General features: G+C 37.8%; 3 protein-coding genes across 6 annotated transcripts; 1 reads left to right on the plus strand and 2 right to left on the minus strand.

Annotated features, from left to right (window-relative positions):
* Positions 1-456: 456 nt before the first annotated feature.
* Positions 457-8270, minus strand: nsmce4a (NSE4A component of SMC5/6 complex). Of its 3 annotated transcripts, none has more exons than XM_030156869.1 (11): positions 8213-8270; positions 7362-7595; positions 6879-6959; positions 5913-6043; positions 5163-5311; positions 3669-3768; positions 3125-3215; positions 2949-3043; positions 1182-1227; positions 1008-1093; positions 457-907 (listed from the first exon to the last, which is right to left on the minus strand). In XM_030156869.1, the coding sequence occupies exons 2-11, from the start codon at positions 7570-7572 to the stop codon at positions 842-844; spliced, it is 1056 nt and encodes a 351-aa protein (XP_030012729.1). In that variant the 5' UTR covers positions 7573-7595; positions 8213-8270; the 3' UTR covers positions 457-841. The 3 variants fall into 3 exon arrangements, with proteins under 3 accessions (XP_030012729.1, XP_030012730.1, XP_030012731.1); XM_030156870.1 differs by having other exon boundaries at positions 7362-7590; positions 8213-8258; XM_030156871.1 differs by lacking the exon at positions 8213-8270 and adding an exon at positions 7679-7878 and having other exon boundaries at positions 7362-7590.
* Positions 8271-10212: 1942 nt separating this feature from the next.
* Positions 10213-12216, plus strand: LOC115434748 (coiled-coil domain-containing protein 177). The gene has a single exon (XM_030156855.1). The coding sequence runs from the start codon at positions 10385-10387 to the stop codon at positions 12101-12103; it is 1719 nt and encodes a 572-aa protein (XP_030012715.1). The 5' UTR covers positions 10213-10384; the 3' UTR covers positions 12104-12216.
* A 5470-nt stretch (positions 12217-17686) lies between these two features.
* Positions 17687-21001, minus strand: LOC115434755 (zinc transporter ZIP9). Of its 2 annotated transcripts, XM_030156873.1 has the most exons (7): positions 20319-21001; positions 19938-20043; positions 19519-19677; positions 19366-19434; positions 19010-19095; positions 18776-18910; positions 17687-18689 (listed from the first exon to the last, which is right to left on the minus strand). In XM_030156873.1, the coding sequence occupies exons 1-7, from the start codon at positions 20412-20414 to the stop codon at positions 18417-18419; spliced, it is 924 nt and encodes a 307-aa protein (XP_030012733.1). In that variant the 5' UTR covers positions 20415-21001; the 3' UTR covers positions 17687-18416. The 2 variants fall into 2 exon arrangements, with proteins under 2 accessions (XP_030012733.1, XP_030012732.1); XM_030156872.1 differs by having other exon boundaries at positions 19366-19677.
* Positions 21002-21394: the final 393 nt, after the last annotated feature.

Consider the following 21394-nt stretch of genomic DNA (forward strand, 5'->3'; position numbering starts at 1 on the left):
GAATAAATCATGCTGTCACAATCATTTTAAAGATTTTTTGTTATGAATACAAGTAATCTAAGCATTATGGTTATCGTAAATTGGTTAAATAAAGGTGACAATATCAAATACATTCAATTAAACTTAGTGAATTAAGTAACACTAACTTAATTTGTAAAGAGCGTTGCATCATGGGTAAGTTTCTGGAGGCCAATAACAGATCTACTTAAAAGCTGCAGTGTTACTATTAGAACCAAAACAAAAGTACATTTCCACCACCACCAAGATAAACCATTCAACTAATGTAATTTGTGTAATTAAAATTGGTACATCAAAACTGACTTTTCTTATGTCTAAGGTGTAAGTTTTTGCCATTGGGCCTCTTTGACAGTTTCTTTTTTTTTTGGGTGGGGTGTGTGTGTGTGTGTGTGTGTGTGTGGGGGGGGGGGGGGGGGGGGGCATTGATTATAAGCTTCAGCCTTTCATAATGTTTTTATTTGACAAAAAATAACAGATTTCTATCCTCAGACCTTCTACCAACTCAGCAAAAAAGTATTCCATTCTATTCAATTAATTTAATAATAAAATTTGATGTAAATAATGACAAGTAGTTTCTGTTTTTATATGTTGTTAATAAGACAAAACAGAACATTTTATCTTTTAGTATACCATTATATCAAAACAGTAAATAAAATGTAAAATCCTAAAGTGAATTTACTGTCAGGTTTGTGCATATGACCATTATTGGGAATTTGCAGGCTGAAAATCTCTAAAAAATAAGTCTTTATTATTTATAAATTTAAAAAACAGGAACACGCCTAAAAACAATGGTGGCTTCAGTTAACAAAAAAGCTGAGGCTCATCACTCATTCTGTGTGTTGAGAGGCTGAATCAGTGTGTCGCTGATGTCAAAGGCATCTATGAGCTCCTACAAGAGGACAAACAACAACGATTACAGTAAAAGTACAATTAATAACATGAAATGACGAGCTTTATAACAAGGTTTAGTGTTGTATAGAAGTGTTCACCTTCCATGTTTTTAGGCTGATAGAGGTGATGCACTGTTTACGACTGGCTGATCCTCCAGCCTCCACCTCCCCTTCTTCCACCGGTGCTAAAACACAAAAATATGCAACACCATTAATTACTTAAATAAGGAAATTTCAAAAACTCACATCAGAATATTACAGATACATCCTCACCTATACAAGGCAACTTGTCATCTAGATACATCCGTGCCAAACCATCCTGAAAAACAAACAGGTCTGTTATCACTGTCATGTACGTGTCACTAGAGGGCAGACAAGTCCAATGAAACTACTGTGCAACCTCCCCCTGTGCTCATTTCTCCATCTGTACATCCACAACTCCTCTCATTGTGCTTTAGTCCCGCCCACCTGAGATATGAGCAGGGAGGAAAAGAGGAGACGCAAGATGAGAGGGAGGTCGAAGCAACGGGCATTAAACCAATGAAACAATGTCCCCTCAAAGCCTTCATTTTAAAGAAACATCAGTTAAATAGGACAAATGCATCATCTGTCCTGTTAGAATAGAATAGAATAGAATAGAATAGAATAGAATAGAATAGAATAGAATAGAATAGAATAGACACTTTCATTCACATTTCATCAGTTTTGGGGAAATTCAAAACAGGCAGCTGTGGTCTAGAAGGCTGGAGATTCGGATCGTGGCCGAAGGGTCGCCGGTTTGAATCCCCCGACTGGCAGAAAGTTGTTAGCTAATGTGCCCTTGAGCAAGGCACTTAACCCCCCCATTTGCTCCCCATGCACCTAACATGAGCCTAGTGTGTGGTGTGTTCCTGTACGTTCTGGTGATGTGCTAAATGCAGAGGGTGAATTTCGGTATGTGTTGCATGTCATGGAAGTCCCCCAACCCACAAACTTTTTTTTTTAATCAAAATAATGTGTCGCGGCAATTTCCCATCAGAATTAAATTAACTTAAAAGTGACTGAACTTAAGACTTTAACATTACTAAAATAACCACTAGATGCACCATTGGTTTGTGGTTTACGCAGTCAAAAACACAATGTCCACTCCAGAAATGTATTCCAAGTGGTTTATTTTCAGGCTTTTTGCAGGCAAACAACAACCCAATCCTTTTTGCTGTCTCTCCTGCTCCTCCTGTCTGACTTGACGACTGTGACTGACTGTCTGTCTGGTAAAAAAAAAAAAAACATAGGCCCACCCAGGTGCATGATGGTCTTACTTGGTGCTGCCTATTTATACCCAGGTGCGCATGGTCTAAACCAATAAGAAAACACACAAAACAAAAGGTGCTAAATACTAAAGAATGAAAGTAATAATCATGAAAATCAAAAAATATATCCTAGATATTAAACAAAAAGCAAAAAAATTAAAAAATAAACAATTAGCAAATCATACTAAATTACTAAACAAAAAAGCACATTAACTTTGAACAATAAACTAGATAGACAAATAGCTCCTACATAATGAATTAATTATTCAGATTTTATTTTGAGCTGTAATTATGTCTGTATGTTAATTGAATTTTCTGGACAAGATTAATAAAATTCATCTCATGTCTTCTGTCCCATCCCCAACAACCTCTCCCTGTCAGCCATTAACCTGCTCATATCAGGAAAGTCCATGTGGATTTGGTTATCAGGTTTTTACGGTGGAGATTGGAACTAGTGATTGGAGGATTTTACATTCACAGAGTCGAGGCTGTGGCTGTCTGGAGGAAACATCAACTAAAGTTTCTGTAGTAAATATTTTGCATAGTTCTTCTTTTGTAACCCATGTTTTTCTATTGTCTCTGGTTTTAGTCACAAATTAATCTCAGTTCAGGTGCCCTTCATTAAAACACTAACATTAACACTTGTGCTAATATCAATTTCCAGGTCATAAGCAGGACAAAAGAGGAGAAAGGAAACAAGAAGGTGCAAAAAAATGAAGAAACAATAGGAGCCATGTTTTCACCAACTCACCCTGATTAGAAACGATGTGTGGAACATGTTTTCTATTGTGCGGGAAAATGAGTTTGGGTCGATGACAAATTCGTAGTAGGATATCGGCGTTGATGCTGTGATAAAAACACACATAAACATTATCGGTTACTATGCAGACATCCTATTTATATCCATGAGGTGAACTTTAAACTCACGATCGTCTTGGTGGTAACCCTTTAGGAATCCCAGGATCCTTTCCACCTCTTTCTCTGTTGCCTCTTGATGGGACTCTTCCATTTTCTTCAGCTGAGGGACAACATTAACATAAGCATCAACAAAACACTTTGAGCCAGAACAAAACAAAGTCTGACTCTGGAAATAAACTCACTGTTACTAGAAATAACTCCTGCTGTTTGGTTCCATTATGCACCTCCTCACCTGATAAACATTATTGTATTGTACTGCTGCTGCTACTGTAAATAGACTGACATGTACACTTTCTATTCTACTGTAGTTTATTCTTTATCCTGCTTATTTACTTTATTCTATTTTTTCCTCTTTACCTTTTATTTTTTAATGCATGGCATTTAACAAGGTGAGAGAGAAACAGTATCTCAATGCTGTGTATGTCCTGTGCATCTAGTGAATTGACAATAAAAAATCTTTGAATCTTGAATTGAATCTTTTGAATCTTTGAATTTCACACTTTCCTTTTAAAGATAATAGAGGTTTGTAAGTTTACAGTCTATGGAAATATACCTGCGTGGGCATCATTCTTTTAGCTTCTTTGCCAGGTACTTTCCTTTGCCGCTCAATTCTTTGCTTTGGTGGAGGAGGTTCTGCATGAAATGATCCCATCCTGATGAAAGAACCACAAGAATGAACAGAGTGACTTCTGTTATATGATTTAACCACGAAATCACATTTAAAGACAAGCTGAAATCTCAGGATAACCTTTAGCTACCTTTGCAATCATTTTTAAAAGGAGGATTTGTTTACGTATCAATGGTAAAGCAGCTTTAAGCCATATTCTGCATACAACTGGGCCAGATTGGATTTTTTTTTAATCCAAGTTAAAAAAAAAACAAAAAACAGTAACTGCATGAAACTTATACGGTATTCAAGTGCACTGTAATATTTAATTCATTATGGAGTGCTGTGTTCTTTTTATCATATTAAACCTAAACAACCACCACCAACCAAAAGCATCAACTGAAATAAAATGTTAAATAACTTTAATAACCACTGATCCTATTATATTACATTACACTTATTACATTTTAATAATTCATGTACACACATTTTCTCAGCTTGTGAGAGGCATCAGATGTGTCTTTTTTCTAAGCCTCTGTAATGAACATGGAAACACTGTCATCTTCCGCAATACTGATTCATGGGTAAAATTCATGGAATGTGACAAACAGTGGTGGCAGACACCTGTTTTTATGCTGGTTAAAGACATATTTTGCTGAGAAAGTTAGTTTTTAATATGATAACTTTTGAATTAACTTGGAGTCTTTATTAAAGTCTAAGTGGTTGGAAAATTAAACATGGGAAAATACCTGAGTTTAACTACAAAATGCAGAGGATAATATCATAATAAATGGTGATAAATCACTTCAAAAAGGTTAGATGTAGACAAAAATTCCTTAAAATTCATTCAGGAGTTGCCGCAAAAACTGTTCAACTGTTTAAGCATTAATAAGTCTTCATTTATTTTCCTCTGTTTTATTATTATTTTATGTACTTGGCACTTCAATTTTAATGCTTAAAGGAGCTGAACACAGGGGGAAAACAAAAGAATCTGAAAATACACACCTTCCTTATGCAGCTCTCAAGACTAAAGACAATGTGTAATAACATAACAGATGACCTAATGTAGTTTGAAGCCACTGTGGAAAAGAGAATAAAACTTTTCCAAGCTTCTGTATTGAGAAATGAAGAACAGCAGAACCATGTCTGAAGAAATCTGAGGTAATTACAGCTGTAAATCACTTCAATCAGCCTGAAAAGACACAATATCAACTCCACACACCTCTTGTTGCCTCTTAGATCACTTAAATTACAATACACTGATAACAGAAATTTTACCCAATTGTGACAAACCACTGTCAAATACTGCTGTTTTAAGTATATTTTGTTGCACTGATAATGTAAAGCACACTGAATTTTACCTTTGTGTGTGAAAAGCACATTATAAACACTGCATTGCATTCTAAGGTATTATAGGAGAATGCAACAGGGCAGACTCACATGTAGTGGAAGGCTGGTGCTGTTTTGAAGCAGCTCTCTGCTCTCTTGGCCACTCTATGCCAGGCGTCCTGCGGCAGGTATCCATCGACTGCTCCATTCTGAAGCTCCTCCTCCTCATCTTCTAGTCGGTTCAGACCCATGAAGGACAACTGTCAAAGAACCACAGAGATTACTATAAGTTGAGTGCATTCATACTGCACCTATGCTTACATTTACTAAGAAAATTGCTGTAATTTTATTGTTAACAGAGCACATAAAAGCTTGTTTGTTATAATACTACAATCAATGCGTGTTTAAAATGAAGAGAAGTTGAAAGTGTCTAAACAGACTCACTCAATATGTCTGCAATTTTACTTTTATGATCATAAATAATGCATCCACAAGTTATGGCTTCATTTTACAATATGGTAATTGAGCTAAGAGAAGAGGAACAGGTGTATGATTGTTATGTCGAAGGAGAAAACCCACTGTTTCCTGCATTGACTATGGTTAAGCAATTAAAAAATCCAATTATCTATCTATTACGTACTATATAAAGTGATATTCCCTTTGGTTAATGTTATCCTTTAGTTATAAACCTGTTTTCATATGGGTGAACTACTCCAAACAAAGGTGTACAGACTGCAGTGAAGAAATACATTCCTCACTCCCAAAGGTGCATCACAACAAAAATCCATGTTTACACTACACAAGATTGTCAAACACTTTCATCGTGCAGTAATAATGTCTACAGAAAATAATTTCACTCACTAGATGCTCAGCGAATGCAGTGGGGTCAAAAGCAGCGCCCTCTGAAAAAAGCTGACTGGCTTTCTCCTTTCCGAGGTCAGTGGCTACAACGAGAAGCTGGGCATCTAGAGCTGCTTCCCTCGCCTCTCGCACTGTCAGAAGACAACACGAAAACATTAAGCTGCTGAATGATTTAGATATGAAAGGTTACGCCAGGTACAGCTGAAGTGAATTTACATTATATGTAAGGAAAATGTTCTATTGGTTGTCAAACCCTAATATTTGCAGGGTCATGGGGGCATGAACCTGTGACTGCTAACTGCTGATCTAAACATCTGAATCAGAGTAATAAATACCTAAATCAATAAGACGGAATCACAGAACTTCAAACTAATTAAGAACACCTAACAAACTAAAAAATGATAGGGGTCAAGTTTTTTCAGTTTAGACACCAAACAATAATAATGGATTAGATTTCTATAACACTTTCCAAGGCACCTAAAGCACTTTACATTATTGATCCACTATTCATTCGCTCTCATAGTCACACTGTGGTGGTAAACTACATTTGTAGCCACAGCTGCCCTGAGTCCTGCCCTGTGAGTGACACTAGAGGAAAGGTGGGTGACACAACGGCACAGAGCGGGATTTGAACCGCCAACCCTTCAGTTATTAGACGACCCGCTCTACCTTCTGAGCCATGTCTGCCCCTTAAAAATGTTAGGTATCAACTACTACTGCACCACTAGTTGGTCAAACTGTCTCAAAATCACAGAAATATTCTCTTCAGGATTCAGTTATTTTCTCTCATTAACAGGAAGAAAACGCACACACCTGAATGAGGCTCTTTATACATGATTATTTTCCCTTTTAATGATAGTGTTAGAAGTAAATCACCTTTAGTTATAGTACAGTAATAATTAATGCCACAACATACAAACTAGACTTTAATTAAAACTCATGGGGTTCATATACATATATACATACCATCTTGAAAAAGTTTGTTTGCCTCTTCTAAAACCTCTGTAAGTTTGTTGTTGGATGGACTTAGCATATCTTCTCTGTTCTCTGAAAACCAGATAAGTTAAGTCAGTACATCAGAAATACACATCACATTTAAAACCAAGTTGAAATTTCAGGATTTTTTTTTTTTTCCATTTGTTTATACATGAAGTAAACAAAAACATGGTGAAGCAGCTTTAAGCCATATGCTGAATGCAACTAAACCAGATGGGATGTTTTTAATCCAAGTTAAAACATGAACTGCATGAAACTGATACTGTATTCTAGTTGCACTGGAATTCTAAAATAATTCTGGAGTAGCTAATATATTTTGTTTTTATCATTTTACCCCTCAAAGGTCTAAACAACAGCCAGAGTGTGTGTTTAATAACTTTTAAACCACTAAACTTACTAATACATTTTCATAACTCATGTATAATATGATGGGTAGAAGTTCTTGTTACTGACGTTGCACTGAGTTGATGAGGTCTCTGTATTTGCTGCGGATTTCTCTCCTCAGACTGGGGTCAATATCGTCGTCTTGCAGGTTAGCAGCGCCCAGACCAGGGCCCTCATCGTCTTCGTTTCCCCGGTGCTGCTGCACTCCTCTCCTGCGGCCGGAGGAGCCGTTCTGCCGGGGAGTCTCCTCATCTGCTTCGCTGCTTCTGGCTCTTTTCATCTCCAGTCAGTGGATGAACTGTTCTAAGGAGGAAGCACCATAAAACAAACCCGGTGTAACATTAACAAAACACGCCTCTACTCCTTGTTATAGACCTTTTATCTACCTTCTGACCACAATTTCTGAGCAAATAGAAAGAGAATATGTTTCTGTAATGAGTTTCCAAGTTGTTAAAGATTATTTTTGCGACGTTAAGCCCTGAAACAACCATCTATGACTAGACCCAAAGATGATGAAATGGTAAAGATAGAAATCTACAGTTTAGGTCATGCTAGCAGCGTTAAATGTAACAGCACAAATTTGAACACCACAAAGAACGATGTAAGACTGCAAGGTGTAAAAGAAAATTAAGTATCCACATTAGCTCCTATAGAATAACATAAATTGCGATCCATGTGCGTTTTCAAGCAAACGAGCCACTGTATACAAACTGCAAACCCGGAAGTACACGAAGAGCTTCATCTCATTTCACCCATCAGTGTCTTTAACATGTTAGCCGCGTTAGCTAACTAAATCAGTTATGATGACTCCATTTAGTGTTAAGACTTTAAGACGCTCCTGTCTTTGTATCGTTCACACGGCTCCCTAAAGCATTACTCAGCTCTATGTATCGGTTAAACTTTAGTAAAGTTTGACGTACCTTTGTGGTAAACAAATATATGGCGCGCAGGAACTGTTCCATGAACCTTCACTACGAAGTAAGTTTTGTATTGATGCTGTGAGTTACGTCAAAACGAAACCATATGGCGAAATAGACACATTATTTTATGATCTATAGATGTTATCCGGTGAAGACCTGTGAAATATATATATTAATATGTATTAATATATATATATATTATATATATATATATATATATATATATATATATATATATATATATACATATATACATACATATATACATACACACACATATATATATATATATATATATATATATATATATATATATATATATATATATATATATATAAATGTATATATATATATTATTGATACTGTTTGTTCTTTTTGCAGCAACGCAGAGGAAACAATATATCATTTATTTTGGGATTGCACCTACACACAAATATTTTGATTTGATTTAAATAATTTTATAAACACAAAAATTGACCCTTCATGTAAATTGAACTTTCAACACATTTTATTTGGCCTATCAAAAATTGATAAAATAACTCCAGAAAAAAGATATATTGTCTAACTTTTGATTATTTTTTTTGGCCAAATTTCACATTCATTGCTCCAAACTTGCGCACCAACGTCCAAACATTACTGTTTTTAAAGCCATTTTTTCCGATTATGCAGACAATTTGATAATTTGATCATAAATTCTAAAGCAAATAAAACAAAAAAAAAAAACAAAAAAAATGTCAAGTGTATAATCTTATTTAATTTGTTTAATTTCTATTTATACCTCGAGCATTTTTTTAAAATGTTTTTTACTTACATGTATTTCTAAATATTTGAAATGTAAAATATTCTGTGAATTATGAAACTTTCTATCCTTGTTTGTTGTATACTATTATGTATATATACTGTTCAATGTTCATTGTTCAAATTAAAAAAGACACATTATTTTATTATTAAAATTAATACAAAAAACATTATTAATCAGAGTGTATCTAAAATAAAAAAGAAACAAAAACATGGACCCAAATAATTCTTAAAATTGTGCACTGTATAACTGTCAGGGATAAAATGTGATTGCTTTTTTTTTTTTTTTGTATTTGACAAATAACGGGAGAGAGAAATGTCAAAGAAAATAATAACAACAATGTGCCAATATTACTTAAATAAGGGATACAAAGTGGATTAAAAAAGCAGTGTGGTTCAGTCGAAATAAAACATTGGAGGAAAATAGGATAAATCATATGACATTAAGTGTATCTCTGTTTTGTAAGTGTCGGGAATTCTATTTCAGTCATGTAAAAGGGAGTGTTGTGATCATAGAAGCTACTGTAAAGGTTTCAAATTAAAATAAAAAGTGTGTAATTCAGACATCTTGCCCATATTTTTATATAAAGAAACTTAATCATTTAAAAAAAAATAAAAAAAAGAATAATAAAAAAAAAAGAATAAGTAATTTTCTAGAGTTTAGGGTTCTAAATCTCGAAAATGAATCTAACATCATTCATCGTCGACAACCGGAAGTCGTCAGCAGCTGTATCGTACCTCCACCGCTAGAGGGAGGTTTATCCCCAGTCAGCGTTTAAACAACGAGTCAAGCCATTCTTTATTTCATGAATGGTTTTATTGTCATGGTAACCAGAAGCGTTCTTGGCATGGTCACTTACAGCTGTCTAACAAAACAAATGACCACTTTTTACGTTTTGTTTATTTTATAACCACACAGGCAAGTATATATTTAATTTTTTATACTTTATTTATTTATTTTTATCTATTTATTTTTTTAAACAACTATTAAAAAATCGTTTATTTAAAGACGGTGTTGTACAACCAGTAGCCTATATTGGAGTACATTAGCTTTAAATAAATGCTCATAATTACAGAATTTCCTGACACGTTACTATAAGTTGCTAATTTCACCTCATGATTCATCCTTAATATGGGTTTTAGTTCAGGCTTCCTGGTTGACAAATCAGAATATAATTTCTATGTTGTTGTATTTGTTGCAGTGAAGAGAGAGAGACACACACACAGGCTGAGCACCGATTACATGACCCAGCTAATCCGTCTGTGACCTCCTCATGCTGAGCAACGATTCATGAAAACAGGATTTGTTGCAATTTGTGCTCTTAAACTGCGCGTTTAGGTAATTAAAGTATTTTATTTTACTTTTTTTAAACAATGGATAAAGTGAGGTCCACCTTTCCTGTGCTTCACTTGGACCTGAACAACTTTGACTCGAACGAAGCGGAAAGGAGTCGCTATGTTCTGACCAGTCCACGCTCCCTGCAGTCCTGTGCACGCGTTGGTGTCAAACCTGTCGAGCTCCTGATTAAGTCTCTGAATGAGTTGAGAACTGAACAACAGGATGTACCCTTTGAAGCCGTGAGAGTTATGCATGAATCCTATGAAAAGGAGAGACGGAAGCTTTTGCAAATGTGCCGAGAAGAGAGGAACAAATTAATCCAGGCGGATGAAGACAGGTGGCCCAGCAGTAAAAAACACTCTAAGGTAACCCCTTCAAACTCCCATATTAAACTGCATGATGATGAGTCTGCTATTCAAGAGAAAGCAGGACCATTTGCATATGCAGATCTGTGTTTTAAAGGAAAATCTGTGAGCAGGTCCTCTTGTTCAGCTGGTATAAGAGACCTGGACAGAAGCACAGTTGGCAGCTTCAGCCTGGGAGACCTCAGACACTCCTCAGCTACAGAGAAGACACTGGAGAAGCTGACCAAAGACATTAAAAAGGAGATGAGTGTGACTATTCCAGAGAGAGACCGTAAGATAGCAGCTCTTATGCTGGTGAGGCACCAGGAGGAGAAATCCAGACTGAAGCTCTGTCACAAGGAGGAACAGGAGCGACAAGAGGCCCGCAGGCAGGAGGAAGTCCAGCGGGCTGAAGCTGAGAAACAGAGGAGGAGGAAGCTGAGGCACAGCATGAGGCGTTGGCATGAGGAACTGGAGGTCCGCAGAAGGCTCAGGGAGTGTGAGGAGAAACAGAAAGCAGGACAGCTTGAGCAGGAGGTGCAAATGCAAGAGGACCGCTGGAGGAGACTGAAAGAGGAGGTGGAGGCCCATCGTAGAGGGAAGCGAGAGACTGCAAAGAAGGAGGCAGTGGAGCGCAAACGCCACCAGGAGAGGCTCCTGAGACACAAGGAGGAGGTGGAGAAAAGGGTGCTAGAGAAGGAGAAGCAAGTAGCCATGGAGAGAGAGCAAAAGGCAAGGAGGAGCAAATGTCTGCAGGAAGACAAAGAGAGGCAGAGGCTGCAGGAGGAAAATCGTAAAGAACTTTTGCGGTGCATCCTCATGAGGCAACAGAAAGAGTTGCAGGTGGAAGAGGAGGAGGCGCAGAAGAGGAGCATACTTGAGACAAAGCTGCAAAACTCTTGTAAGAGACGTGCGGAGATTGTGGAGGCACGTATCAGGGAGCTGCAAGAGAGAGCAACACAGGAGGAGAAGCAGATTCAGAGGGCACAGCGGAGGGCCAAGATACAGGACCTGCAGGAGGTCACACACAAACAGATCTTATATGAACTGAGCCAGCGTCGCATGGAGAAAGCTACCCAGCATGCTTTGGTGCAGAGCAGGAATAAAGTTCAGCAAACGCATCAGTACAACAAACACCGGCAGCTTTGCCACCAGAGGCTCAGAGAGAGGATGCAGACAGAGGAGGAGGCAATGAGGAAGGTCAGGGAAGGCTACGTTGGCATGAAAGAGTGGAAGAGAGAGAGACTGCGCAGACAGCGAGAACAGATACAGGAGGAGGCGCAAAGGCTGACGAGAGCCTGCTTTCACATGAGGGACAGAGTGAGACAACACACACAGACACACACCTTTGATCGGATGGCTCTGGAGGCTCAGCTGGCTGCCTCCATAAGCCACATGAAACTGTCATAGAAAGGACTGAATTTCCCCCAGATTCATAGTTTACATCTATATGTATCTGGAAGTCAGAAAAGAACATGTCAGATCTCCCCCTGGAGGCTTTTAATACAGTTCAACACTCTGGAAAAAAAGATACTATACTGGCATAAATGGAGGCAATATGTGATTACATGTTGACTTCATAAATCACTTCATCAGATTTACTTACATTTGGGTTTCTTGCAGATATTTTCGTAATACTGTTGTAATAGAGGTAATGTTATAGATCCACAGATCAGCAAAACAGTTTTTAAGTCAGGCAGTTAGGATACAAAACAGTACACAAGTCCTACAAATCTAGGGAGATCCTTGTTTAAAACAGATGCAAAAGGAAGACAGATGATATTTTATGAGGAATCTGCAGGGTAACATGTCAAAGCATGTACTCGTTAATGATACATTTGTCTAGGATAACTTTCATGGTGGATATCTGAAATGACAGCTGTGAATTAGAAGAATGTCATTAGGAATATTTGAAATGTTAATTTTGACTTAGAATTATACAGTGTGCCATTCAATGATACAACAGCTGCCTATTCTTCTCAATTTCTTTAAGGTACCTTAAATGAATTTTAACTGACGAGTACAAATGAAGCTGAGAATATCTTGAATTCCAGTTTCTCCCAGTAATCATTAAATACCCTTCTTACGAATAAGACAATACATTTTGCCAGGAGAAATAATATTAATGATATCCAAAATATAATTACAGGTGTCAGTGTGGTTTGTTTAAATGTTAAAATTGGAACCCCCCCCCAGAAAATGTCTCTCCGTCATTTTACAGCTGTTTTTACAAGGATGAAGGTATCATAGTGGCCTTTTATTGTTTATATAAAATACAAAATCCATATGCACAAATGTAGTTTATTACAATGCAGCAGCTTTGTACTTATTAGGACATTTACAGTGGGTATGGAAAGTATTCAGACCTTCTTAAATTTTTCACTCTATTATATTGCAGCCATTTGCTCAAATAATTTGTCTTTTTTTTTTCCTTAATGTACACACAGCACCCTATTCTGACAGAAAAAAACAGAATTGTAGACATTTTTGCAGATTTATTAAAAAAGAAAACTGAAATATCGCATGGTCACAAGTTTCAGACTCTTCGCTCTGTATTGAGTAGAATCACTCTTTTGAGCTAATACAGTCATGAGTCTTCTTGGGAATGTTGCTCTCCAGTTCTGTCAGGTTGGATGGTGAACGTTGGTGGACAGCCATTTTCAGGTCTCTCCAGAGATGCTCAGTTGGGTTTCAGTCAGGGCTTTGGCTGGGCCATTCAAGAACAGTCACAGAGTTGTTCCAAAGCCACTCCTTCGTTATTTTAGCTGTGTGCTTAGGGTCATTGTCTTGTTGGAAGGGGAACCTTTGGCCCAGTCTGAGGTCCAGAGTACTCTAGAAAAGGTTTTTGTCCAGGATATCTTTGTACTTGGTCGCATTCATCTTTCCTTCAGTTGCAACCAGTCGTCCTGTCCCTGCAGCTGAAAGACACCCCCACAGCATGACACTGCCCCCACCCTGCTTCACTGATGGGATTGGATTGGGCAGGTGATGAGCAGTGCCTGGTTTTCTCCACATATGCCACTTAAAATTAACCCCAAAAACTTCAATCTTGGTCTCATCAGACCAGAGAATCTTATTTCTTATAGTTGGGGAGTCCAGTGTGTTTTTTTGGCCAACTCTAGGTGGGCTTTCATGTGTCTTGCACAGTGGCTTCCGTCGGGTCACTTTGCCATAAAACCCTGAATGGTGGAGCAAGGGCTGCAGTGATGGTTGACTTTCTACCACTTTCTCCCATCTTCCCACTGCATCTCTGGAGCTCAGCCACAGTGATCTTTGGATTCTTCTTTACCTCTCTCACCAAGGCTCTTCTCCCCTGATTGCTCCGTTTGGCCTGATAGCCAGCTCTAGGAAGAGTTCTGGTTGTCTCAAACGCCTTCCATTTAAGGATTCTGGAGGCCACTGTGCTCTTAGGAACCTTAAGTGCAGCAGAAATTCTTTTGTAACTTTGTCCAGATCTGTGCCTTGCCACAGTTCTGTCTCTGAGTTCTTGGGGCAGTTCCTTCAACCTCATGCTTCTCATTTGCTCTGACATGCAATGTGAGCTGAAAGGTCTTCTATAGACAGGTGTGTGCCTTTCCTAATCAAGTCCAATCAATTTAATAAAATGAAGCTGGACTCCAATGAAGGTGCAGAACCATCTCAAGGATGATCGGAAGAAATGGACAGCACCTGAGTTAAATATACGAACGTCACAGCAAAGGCTCGGAATACTTATGGCCATGTGACATTTCAGTTTTTCTTTTTTAATAAATCTGAAAGAATGTCAGCAATTCAGTTTTTTTCTGTCAAAATGGGGTTTTACGTACATTAATGAGGAAAAAATTAACTTAAATGATTTTAGTAAATGGCTGCAACCTAACAAAGAGTAAAACATTTAAGGGGGTCAAAATACTTTCTGTACTCACTGTAAATGCAGTTTGTAATTTCTCCCACTAGGTGTCTCTGTGATTCATGAAGTGCTGTGAGTTCATTGGAGTTGTGTTTTCACTATCATTTCCAATTTAAATCTATATGACATGAGTAAGGCAGAAAGCTTGTTTACGGACAAGTTAATATATACAAGTTTTATTCACATTTGACATTATATTCACACCATGTGACAGATGACCAAATGAGAAGGCATGTTACACTGAATAAAATTAATGAAACTGTTTGTGGTCTTTTATTGAGCATTTTTGTTTAAATCAAAATAGTGTTGAACAAATATGTTATCCACTCTATAGAACTGTGTCAGACATCTCTCTGAATATAAGCCTGTTCTTAAAGGGTGTGGTCACTCAAATATGACATTATGTTTCATCTTGATTACCCCTCTTTCTCCATAATTAAAGGCTTGTGCTTCCTATAAGCCTTAAGGCATAAAATTACAACTGTGAGAAGATACCTGGGATTTAGTTGTGAACAGGGTGACATAACTCCTGCAGTTAAAAGTTCTCACTGTCTGCACCAGAGAAATTAGCCAAGATTTAACCTAATGTGAACTTCATGTTTGCAAGGTCCATAAACAAATAGAGACTCTTCTCTTTTTTTGGACCTGCCCCTAACTTTGTAAACACTGGTGAGATGTACTCAAAACTCTCTCTGAGGTGTTTGAGATTCCTCTGAAAAAATCTACTGACAGCAGTTTTTCTGTTGTTCACTTCGTATGTTCATTGTGGCAGCAGTGGTATGTATTAGAAATGCTAAACAGAGGTGTGGAAATGTATTGATTCAAAGATGAATTTCAAAGCAGACATTATATAGGACATTACTTATTTATGTACTGATGTGAGTCACATGGATGGTGGTATTAACAAAATCCAGTTACTTATAAACTGTTGTGCTTTAGTTTTTCAAAGCACCTTCTAAATAAAATAGTTCAGATTCTCACTGTATAGATGTTCACTTTTATTGTGAACTTCACTGAAAGCCCACATCCGCATTTAACCTATTCAAGTACACAAAGATTAGTGGACATCTGATGAAGGCATCCATGCACCAACTCCAGATCTAAACCAACACCTCAGCCAAAGTAACTGTGAAAAAGTCCCTGAACAGGAGCTACAGTGTTGTGTGAGTTTTTCTTAGAGTACAACTAGTAGAACTACTTTGGTGATATTGTCATCAGGCAGTAAGACTACCGACCTATAGGGATGTGATTGTTTTGATGCTTTACCACAATGGAAATTCAAGGACCCAGAAGAAATCTGTATAATGTGGAAACATGCAAACAAGCCTCTGCCTCACCCTATGTTATCTGGTGAAAAGTAGTAGTGTGCACAAAAACAAACTAATTAATGAAGCCAATTCATACCTTTCAGAAATGACTGAATATGGTAACAGAACCATACAATTTCTGCACTGTAAGTACTATTGTTTTGTTAAGGAGTTTCACCACACATTCTTCATTAACCCTTAAAGTCCTAGAACTATTTTAGCGGTGCCCATGAGGTGAACTTAAACTTCTCTACGTCAAACTTTTCCTGGACGATTTATTACCATTTATTATAATTGTATCCTCTGGCTTTTGCATTTTTCAGTGGAAATCAAGTATTCCTATGATTAACTTGCTGATCATGTAGATGTTCATAAAACCTCAGACTAAATTCTAAGGTTTTTACATCAGAACAGAGAAAAATGAAGAAAAAGTGACTTTTTCAGCAAAATATATTATAATTATATATAAAAATGAGTAACTACGGCAATGCCATTTGTCAAACTACATGGGTTTTTTGGAGAATCAATGCTGCAGAAGATTATGATGTTTCCACGTCCAAGACAAAGCCTCTGAATGTCCAGAAAAGACACATTTGATGTCACTGAAAAACTGAGAAACTGAATTTTACCTGATTAGGGTCAGTGGTTAAAAAGTTATTAAACATTTTGTAGCAGTAAATGCTTTTGGCTGCTGGCTGTTTATGTCTTTGAGTATTGTATCCATCAGATCATATGAAGGAAAAGGGTTGAGTCACACAAGCAGTATCACACCTTTGTATGTACGAAGAATGCAGGTTGTGTGGACGGATGCCAGGAATAGACAAAGCTGAGTAGGACTTTGCACCCAGCAGAAAGTCAAGCAGCCCAAGTCAAACTGCAGCCTGGAGAGTGTAGGGTTACACTGTTGTTTCGAGCTCTGTGAACGATGACATCAGTGTTTTCTATCCGATATGAGCGCCCATTAGGAGTACAGATAACATTTTCAGAGAAAATAGAGAAGTTGACGATTAGCAACTTCTCTATTCCAGCACTCTGAATGAGACAACAGACTATTAATTTAATGTTTAACTACTTGTGTTTTTTTTGTCCATTTTCTGAGGCCCAACTTTGATATTACCATTATTACCATATGTGAACACGTTACATTATTTATAACATTTTTATAAGCATTGGGTTTTGCTTGTTCATTACTTTCTCAATTATTATTCATATATTATCCATCATTATGTGTAAAAAAATATATAAACATATATATATATATATATATACATTCTGATATTTTGAAGGCTTTTGCATGTAATCGCTAACTGTGCTTTAACATGCTCATGGTTCTACTTCATGTATTCCCCATACTGCAGAGGTGTTGTTAGGAGGCACTTGTATCATGACACTTTGCACATTAAAATTGAATTAGTGTAGCACACTAGTATACCTCTGCACCCTAAAATGTATTGTGTGAGGGGAATTGTAAAGAACTAAAAAACATCAAGTGATCAAAGAACCCATTTGTGACATGCTTTAATATTAATCCAATTTTTGTAAACATAAAATTGCAACAATTCATAAAAAATCTGAATTAAATAGCTATGATATTTAAAATGATCAATACGTTTAATGACATAGAGTTTGAAATCACCCACTTTTCTCAGCTCATCAAAAAGGATTAGTCAGTCCTACATATTAAACTAGAATGTCACACAGAGAACACAGACCTCCAGCAAGTCCGACAGTTCACTCTAATTCTATTAACCACCATTAAATATGGACTGGTAATGAAGGTCTTAGTTCTGCTTTGTCAGTTAGATAAAGTTGGTGCCTGGCTCTGAATTAGCCCAGGGCTCTTCAGTGTTCAAGGAAGTGAAAAATAATTCCAGCCTCCACCCTGTTTTATGGGTCAGCTCCAAAATTCAAGGGGTTCATCTTTAGCCCACCTCCTACCCATCCACCAAAATTCAAGAATTCTGCTGACTGACTGACAGATAGATGGACAGACATAGAGACAAACAAGAGGGATCAAATAATGTCTTTGGCAAAGACATAGTCTTATCTAGAGGCAGTCTGTGGTACATGTATCACACAATGACAGACTGAAAGTCTATATGTGTGAATGGCCTACATCACTTATTGTTACAGCTAAATCGAGTATATCAGGTTATTTGGTTGTTCCTGGAAATCTACACTGTAACTGAAAGTTCCTGTAGGACAGGCCATTAGGGAGAAACACATTGTCAGACATAAAGAAAGCTTAGTGAATTAAATTTCTGAAACAACTGAACCCTTTTTGTCAGTCGTAGGCTGAAACTTTTTCCACTCGGGATGATGTTTAGCTACCTATTTTAATGCATAGTTCAGAGCTCATTTGATGTACAAAAAATATCTCAGCACAGGGGAAATTATTAAATTAAACAATGAACTCTCTTCCCTAATGTGTATCGTCCAGGTTGTTCACACTGTATAATATGACAGGTGGTCATTGTTGTCCTTTCAGGTGTGGTACTCTACAGTTACTTGCCCTCACGTTGCCTGTTTAGTCATCATTCAACGTCCGAGCAAGCACCACCGTCAGGGCAACCCCGAAGATAAGGGTCATGGTCTCCAGGAGCCCCAGGTAACGGTGCTGGTGTGGGTATCCTCCAGTAGTCTGCTGCTGCTGCTGCTGCTGCTGGAGCTCACCCTGGGGTGGCTCTGTCCTGCTGCTGCTGATCTCAGGGAGAACATGCACTGTGGCCACATAAAGGAAAGTCCCAGCTGAGAAGAGCATTCCCATACCAGTCGAGCTGTGCTGAAACAAACTGCCAGACTGTGAACACAAAAACATTCAGTTTCAATATCACTTTTTTCCTTCCTTTTTTAGACTAACGATACCGCCTGTGAGTGTGTTCTTACTGCATGCAATATGAAGTAAGTGATGATGGCAACTATAGGTGCTGCGGCTGAAAAGGCAAGTAAATGTCCCTGTATGTACTTCTTTTCTAGGCCTGAATGCATCAGAAAGGAGACCAACCCAAAAGCTGCAGGAGCCTACAGATGGAAAAGAAAAATAGTCAAGTTCTATTAACATTATAACATTTTGAGACGCTATTGTACATTCAATTAAAATAATAATTTGTGAAATTTCACCTTGTGTAAAATCACAGCAAGAAAAACTATGACTTGTACTGTCACTTCAGACGTGGCCACAGCTGCACCCAGGGCAAATCCATCAGCTACAGTACGTACATACAAAACAAAACCTTGTTACAACAGTGTGCTTTGTGCCAGTGTGTGTGTCCTGCCTATCTCACTTTAACTTAACTACACTAAACCTTCAAGCCAAAACATAAAAGACTCAAACAATGTGGACTCACATGAGGCGAGTCACATGAGGATGGAAACAAGTTCTTAAGTGGGCATGTTTCCTGCTTGACAACTGTGACATTTTGAATATCCTGCATACATATCCAAGTGAAGGAATGAACAAGTACACAGTCTAGTACCTGCAGCATGAATAACCAGCCCCAGAGTAGCAGTTATTCCGATACTGATAGGCGAACGAGCTATACGACCTGAAATGAGACAATACAAAAGTAAATGTGTAATGGATAAGCTTATATGGTGCAAATAAACCCATAGAAAACCAGATGACTTGCCCCGTGTGGAAAGATAACCTCCGATCTGATCCACTATAAACATTAAAATGAAGCCAAAGGTTAAAGCCACCCCTATGAGAAACTGAGGACGGGGGCCACTGTTGATGGACGTCACATTAGTCTCACTATTATTCAGAGATGTTGGCACAGGAGCGGAGTCTGCAGAGAGAAGATGAAGAACAAACCCAGCTTTTGATCAGACCCACATAAAGGCCGATGAGGTAGAACAGAATACATTTACATGACTGAGCTGTTTTCATGTCCATGCACAATTAGAATCAAATGCAAGTTGAAGCAGAATTACACTTTGAACATCTCAACAGCTGGTAAGACCACCACAGAAAGGATGTAAATGTATGATGATGGGATTGTCATTGTGTTTATTATGTAGCTGTATTTGTAAATTGTAACCTCCTCACCTGTCAGTGACTCCACTATCAGACCCACTCCCTCAGGAATGATGATAGACAATGCAGTCCCACACAGGAGTCCAGCCCCCAGGATGGTGATATACTTCATGCTGGTCTGGGGATCGACACATGATTTCAGCAGATCTGTGGTATGTTTGCCTAAAGCCTGTTAGTGATTTATTTCAAAAGGAGTTTGGAGCTTTTTGCAGAATTCCTCCAACATAAAACCAAGACTCACTGCTCTGATCATATAAGACAACAGCAGCTTTAACAGTATATGGTGCGTAAAAGCAAAAAAAAAAAAAAAAAAAAAAAAAAAAAAAAAAAAAAGCAACAAAACTTAAGTCAAGCTGCATTTTTTCATATACAGCCTTCAAATAACATACTCACCTCTGAAAGTCTGAACAATAGTGGGATGAATCCAAGTAAAAAACAACCTATAAACATCGCAACGGATATTAAAGTTATAGTCAACCCCCCGTCCATGACGACAAGTCGGTGACTACTTTTTTGTTTTAAGCTGAAAACAATGCGCTACATTTTAGTAACAAATCTCCTCAAAGGCTGATGATCTGTTCCCATAATGCCGCTGGGTTTCATTTGTTACTGTATCGGAGACGTGAGTGTCTTTGCGCCTTTCCACGTCGCAGACCGGCTCCCTGCGCCTCCAAACCACAGCGCTTCCCTCCAAAGCAGCACCCAGTGTTGCGCAAACAGAACTGCACCCCCGCCTCCTCCCACCTCCGGCCCCGGAACACCGGCCCTCCAACAGATCCACAGCCGCTTCTCCACTGTCCGATATCAGATCAACTCGCCTGGACTTGGCTCAGGAAGCAAAAACAAAGTCTGGGTCATGAACCAGAGGCAGACAGAGGAGATGTGACTCAGGGGGAAGTTAGAAATCACTTTTTGACTACTCTGAATGATGGAGAAAAAAAACATCACATTGTATTCATGTGAATCTAATATGAAATCTTATAATGTGTTTTTGTCAGTTAGAGTTTGTTAATTAAATGCACTGAGTCTAATTAGTCTAATTTACAAGGGAGCCTTAAGGGGGGAAAATGATGATAATTCTAAAGGCCCTAGAAAATAGTAGAACATTCATCTGTTTTTTGTTTTTTTTGTTTTGTTTTGTTTTGTTTTTTGTTTTGTTTTTTGTTTTTAACAAAAATCACCACAAAAGAATAGTTGCTTTACAGGACACTTATAAACATATTTGTTCTTTGCATTAGTTTTACTTTTGGGAAAAAAGAATAAAATCTTCCACTGACCCCTGTCTCCTTCTTCATTATTTCAAGATATATTTATTCTATGTGCCAGCGTAAATATACTTCCATTCCAAAAGTAAAACCATATTTGATTTGTGTTACTGTTATCATTAACCCTTTCATGCACAGTGGTCACTCCAGTGGACAGTTCTACTCCAGCTGTTCTCTTGTATATTCATGGGTTTTGTTGTTTTA

This window comes from Sphaeramia orbicularis, chromosome 15 (assembly GCF_902148855.1).
Source record: "Sphaeramia orbicularis chromosome 15, fSphaOr1.1, whole genome shotgun sequence".
Taxonomy (NCBI): domain Eukaryota; kingdom Metazoa; phylum Chordata; class Actinopteri; order Kurtiformes; family Apogonidae; genus Sphaeramia; species Sphaeramia orbicularis.

Excerpts from the sequence above, each read along its gene's own strand:
- nsmce4a (XM_030156869.1), bottom strand. The coding sequence starts at position 7,572 with ATGAAAAGAGCCAGAAGCAGCGAAGCAGATGAGGAGACTCCCCGGCAG. Across the intron at positions 3,769-5,162 it reads GCACCAGCCTTCCACTACAT|GATGGGATCATTTCATGCAG; the intron begins GTGAGTCTGCCC and ends TTCTTTCATCAG. Across the intron at positions 3,044-3,124 it reads GGGTTACCACCAAGACGATC|CATCAACGCCGATATCCTAC; the intron begins GTGAGTTTAAAG and ends TTTTTATCACAG.
- LOC115434748 (XM_030156855.1), top strand. The coding sequence starts at position 10,385 with ATGGATAAAGTGAGGTCCACCTTTCCTGTGCTTCACTTGGACCTGAAC.
- LOC115434755 (XM_030156872.1), bottom strand. The coding sequence starts at position 20,414 with ATGGACGGGGGGTTGACTATAACTTTAATATCCGTTGCGATGTTTATA. Across the intron at positions 19,678-19,937 it reads GATAGTGGAGTCACTGACAG|ACTCCGCTCCTGTGCCAACA; the intron begins GTGAGGAGGTTA and ends TTCTCTCTGCAG. Across the intron at positions 18,911-19,009 it reads TTGCTGTGATTTTACACAAG|GCTCCTGCAGCTTTTGGGTT; the intron begins GTGAAATTTCAC and ends TTCCATCTGTAG.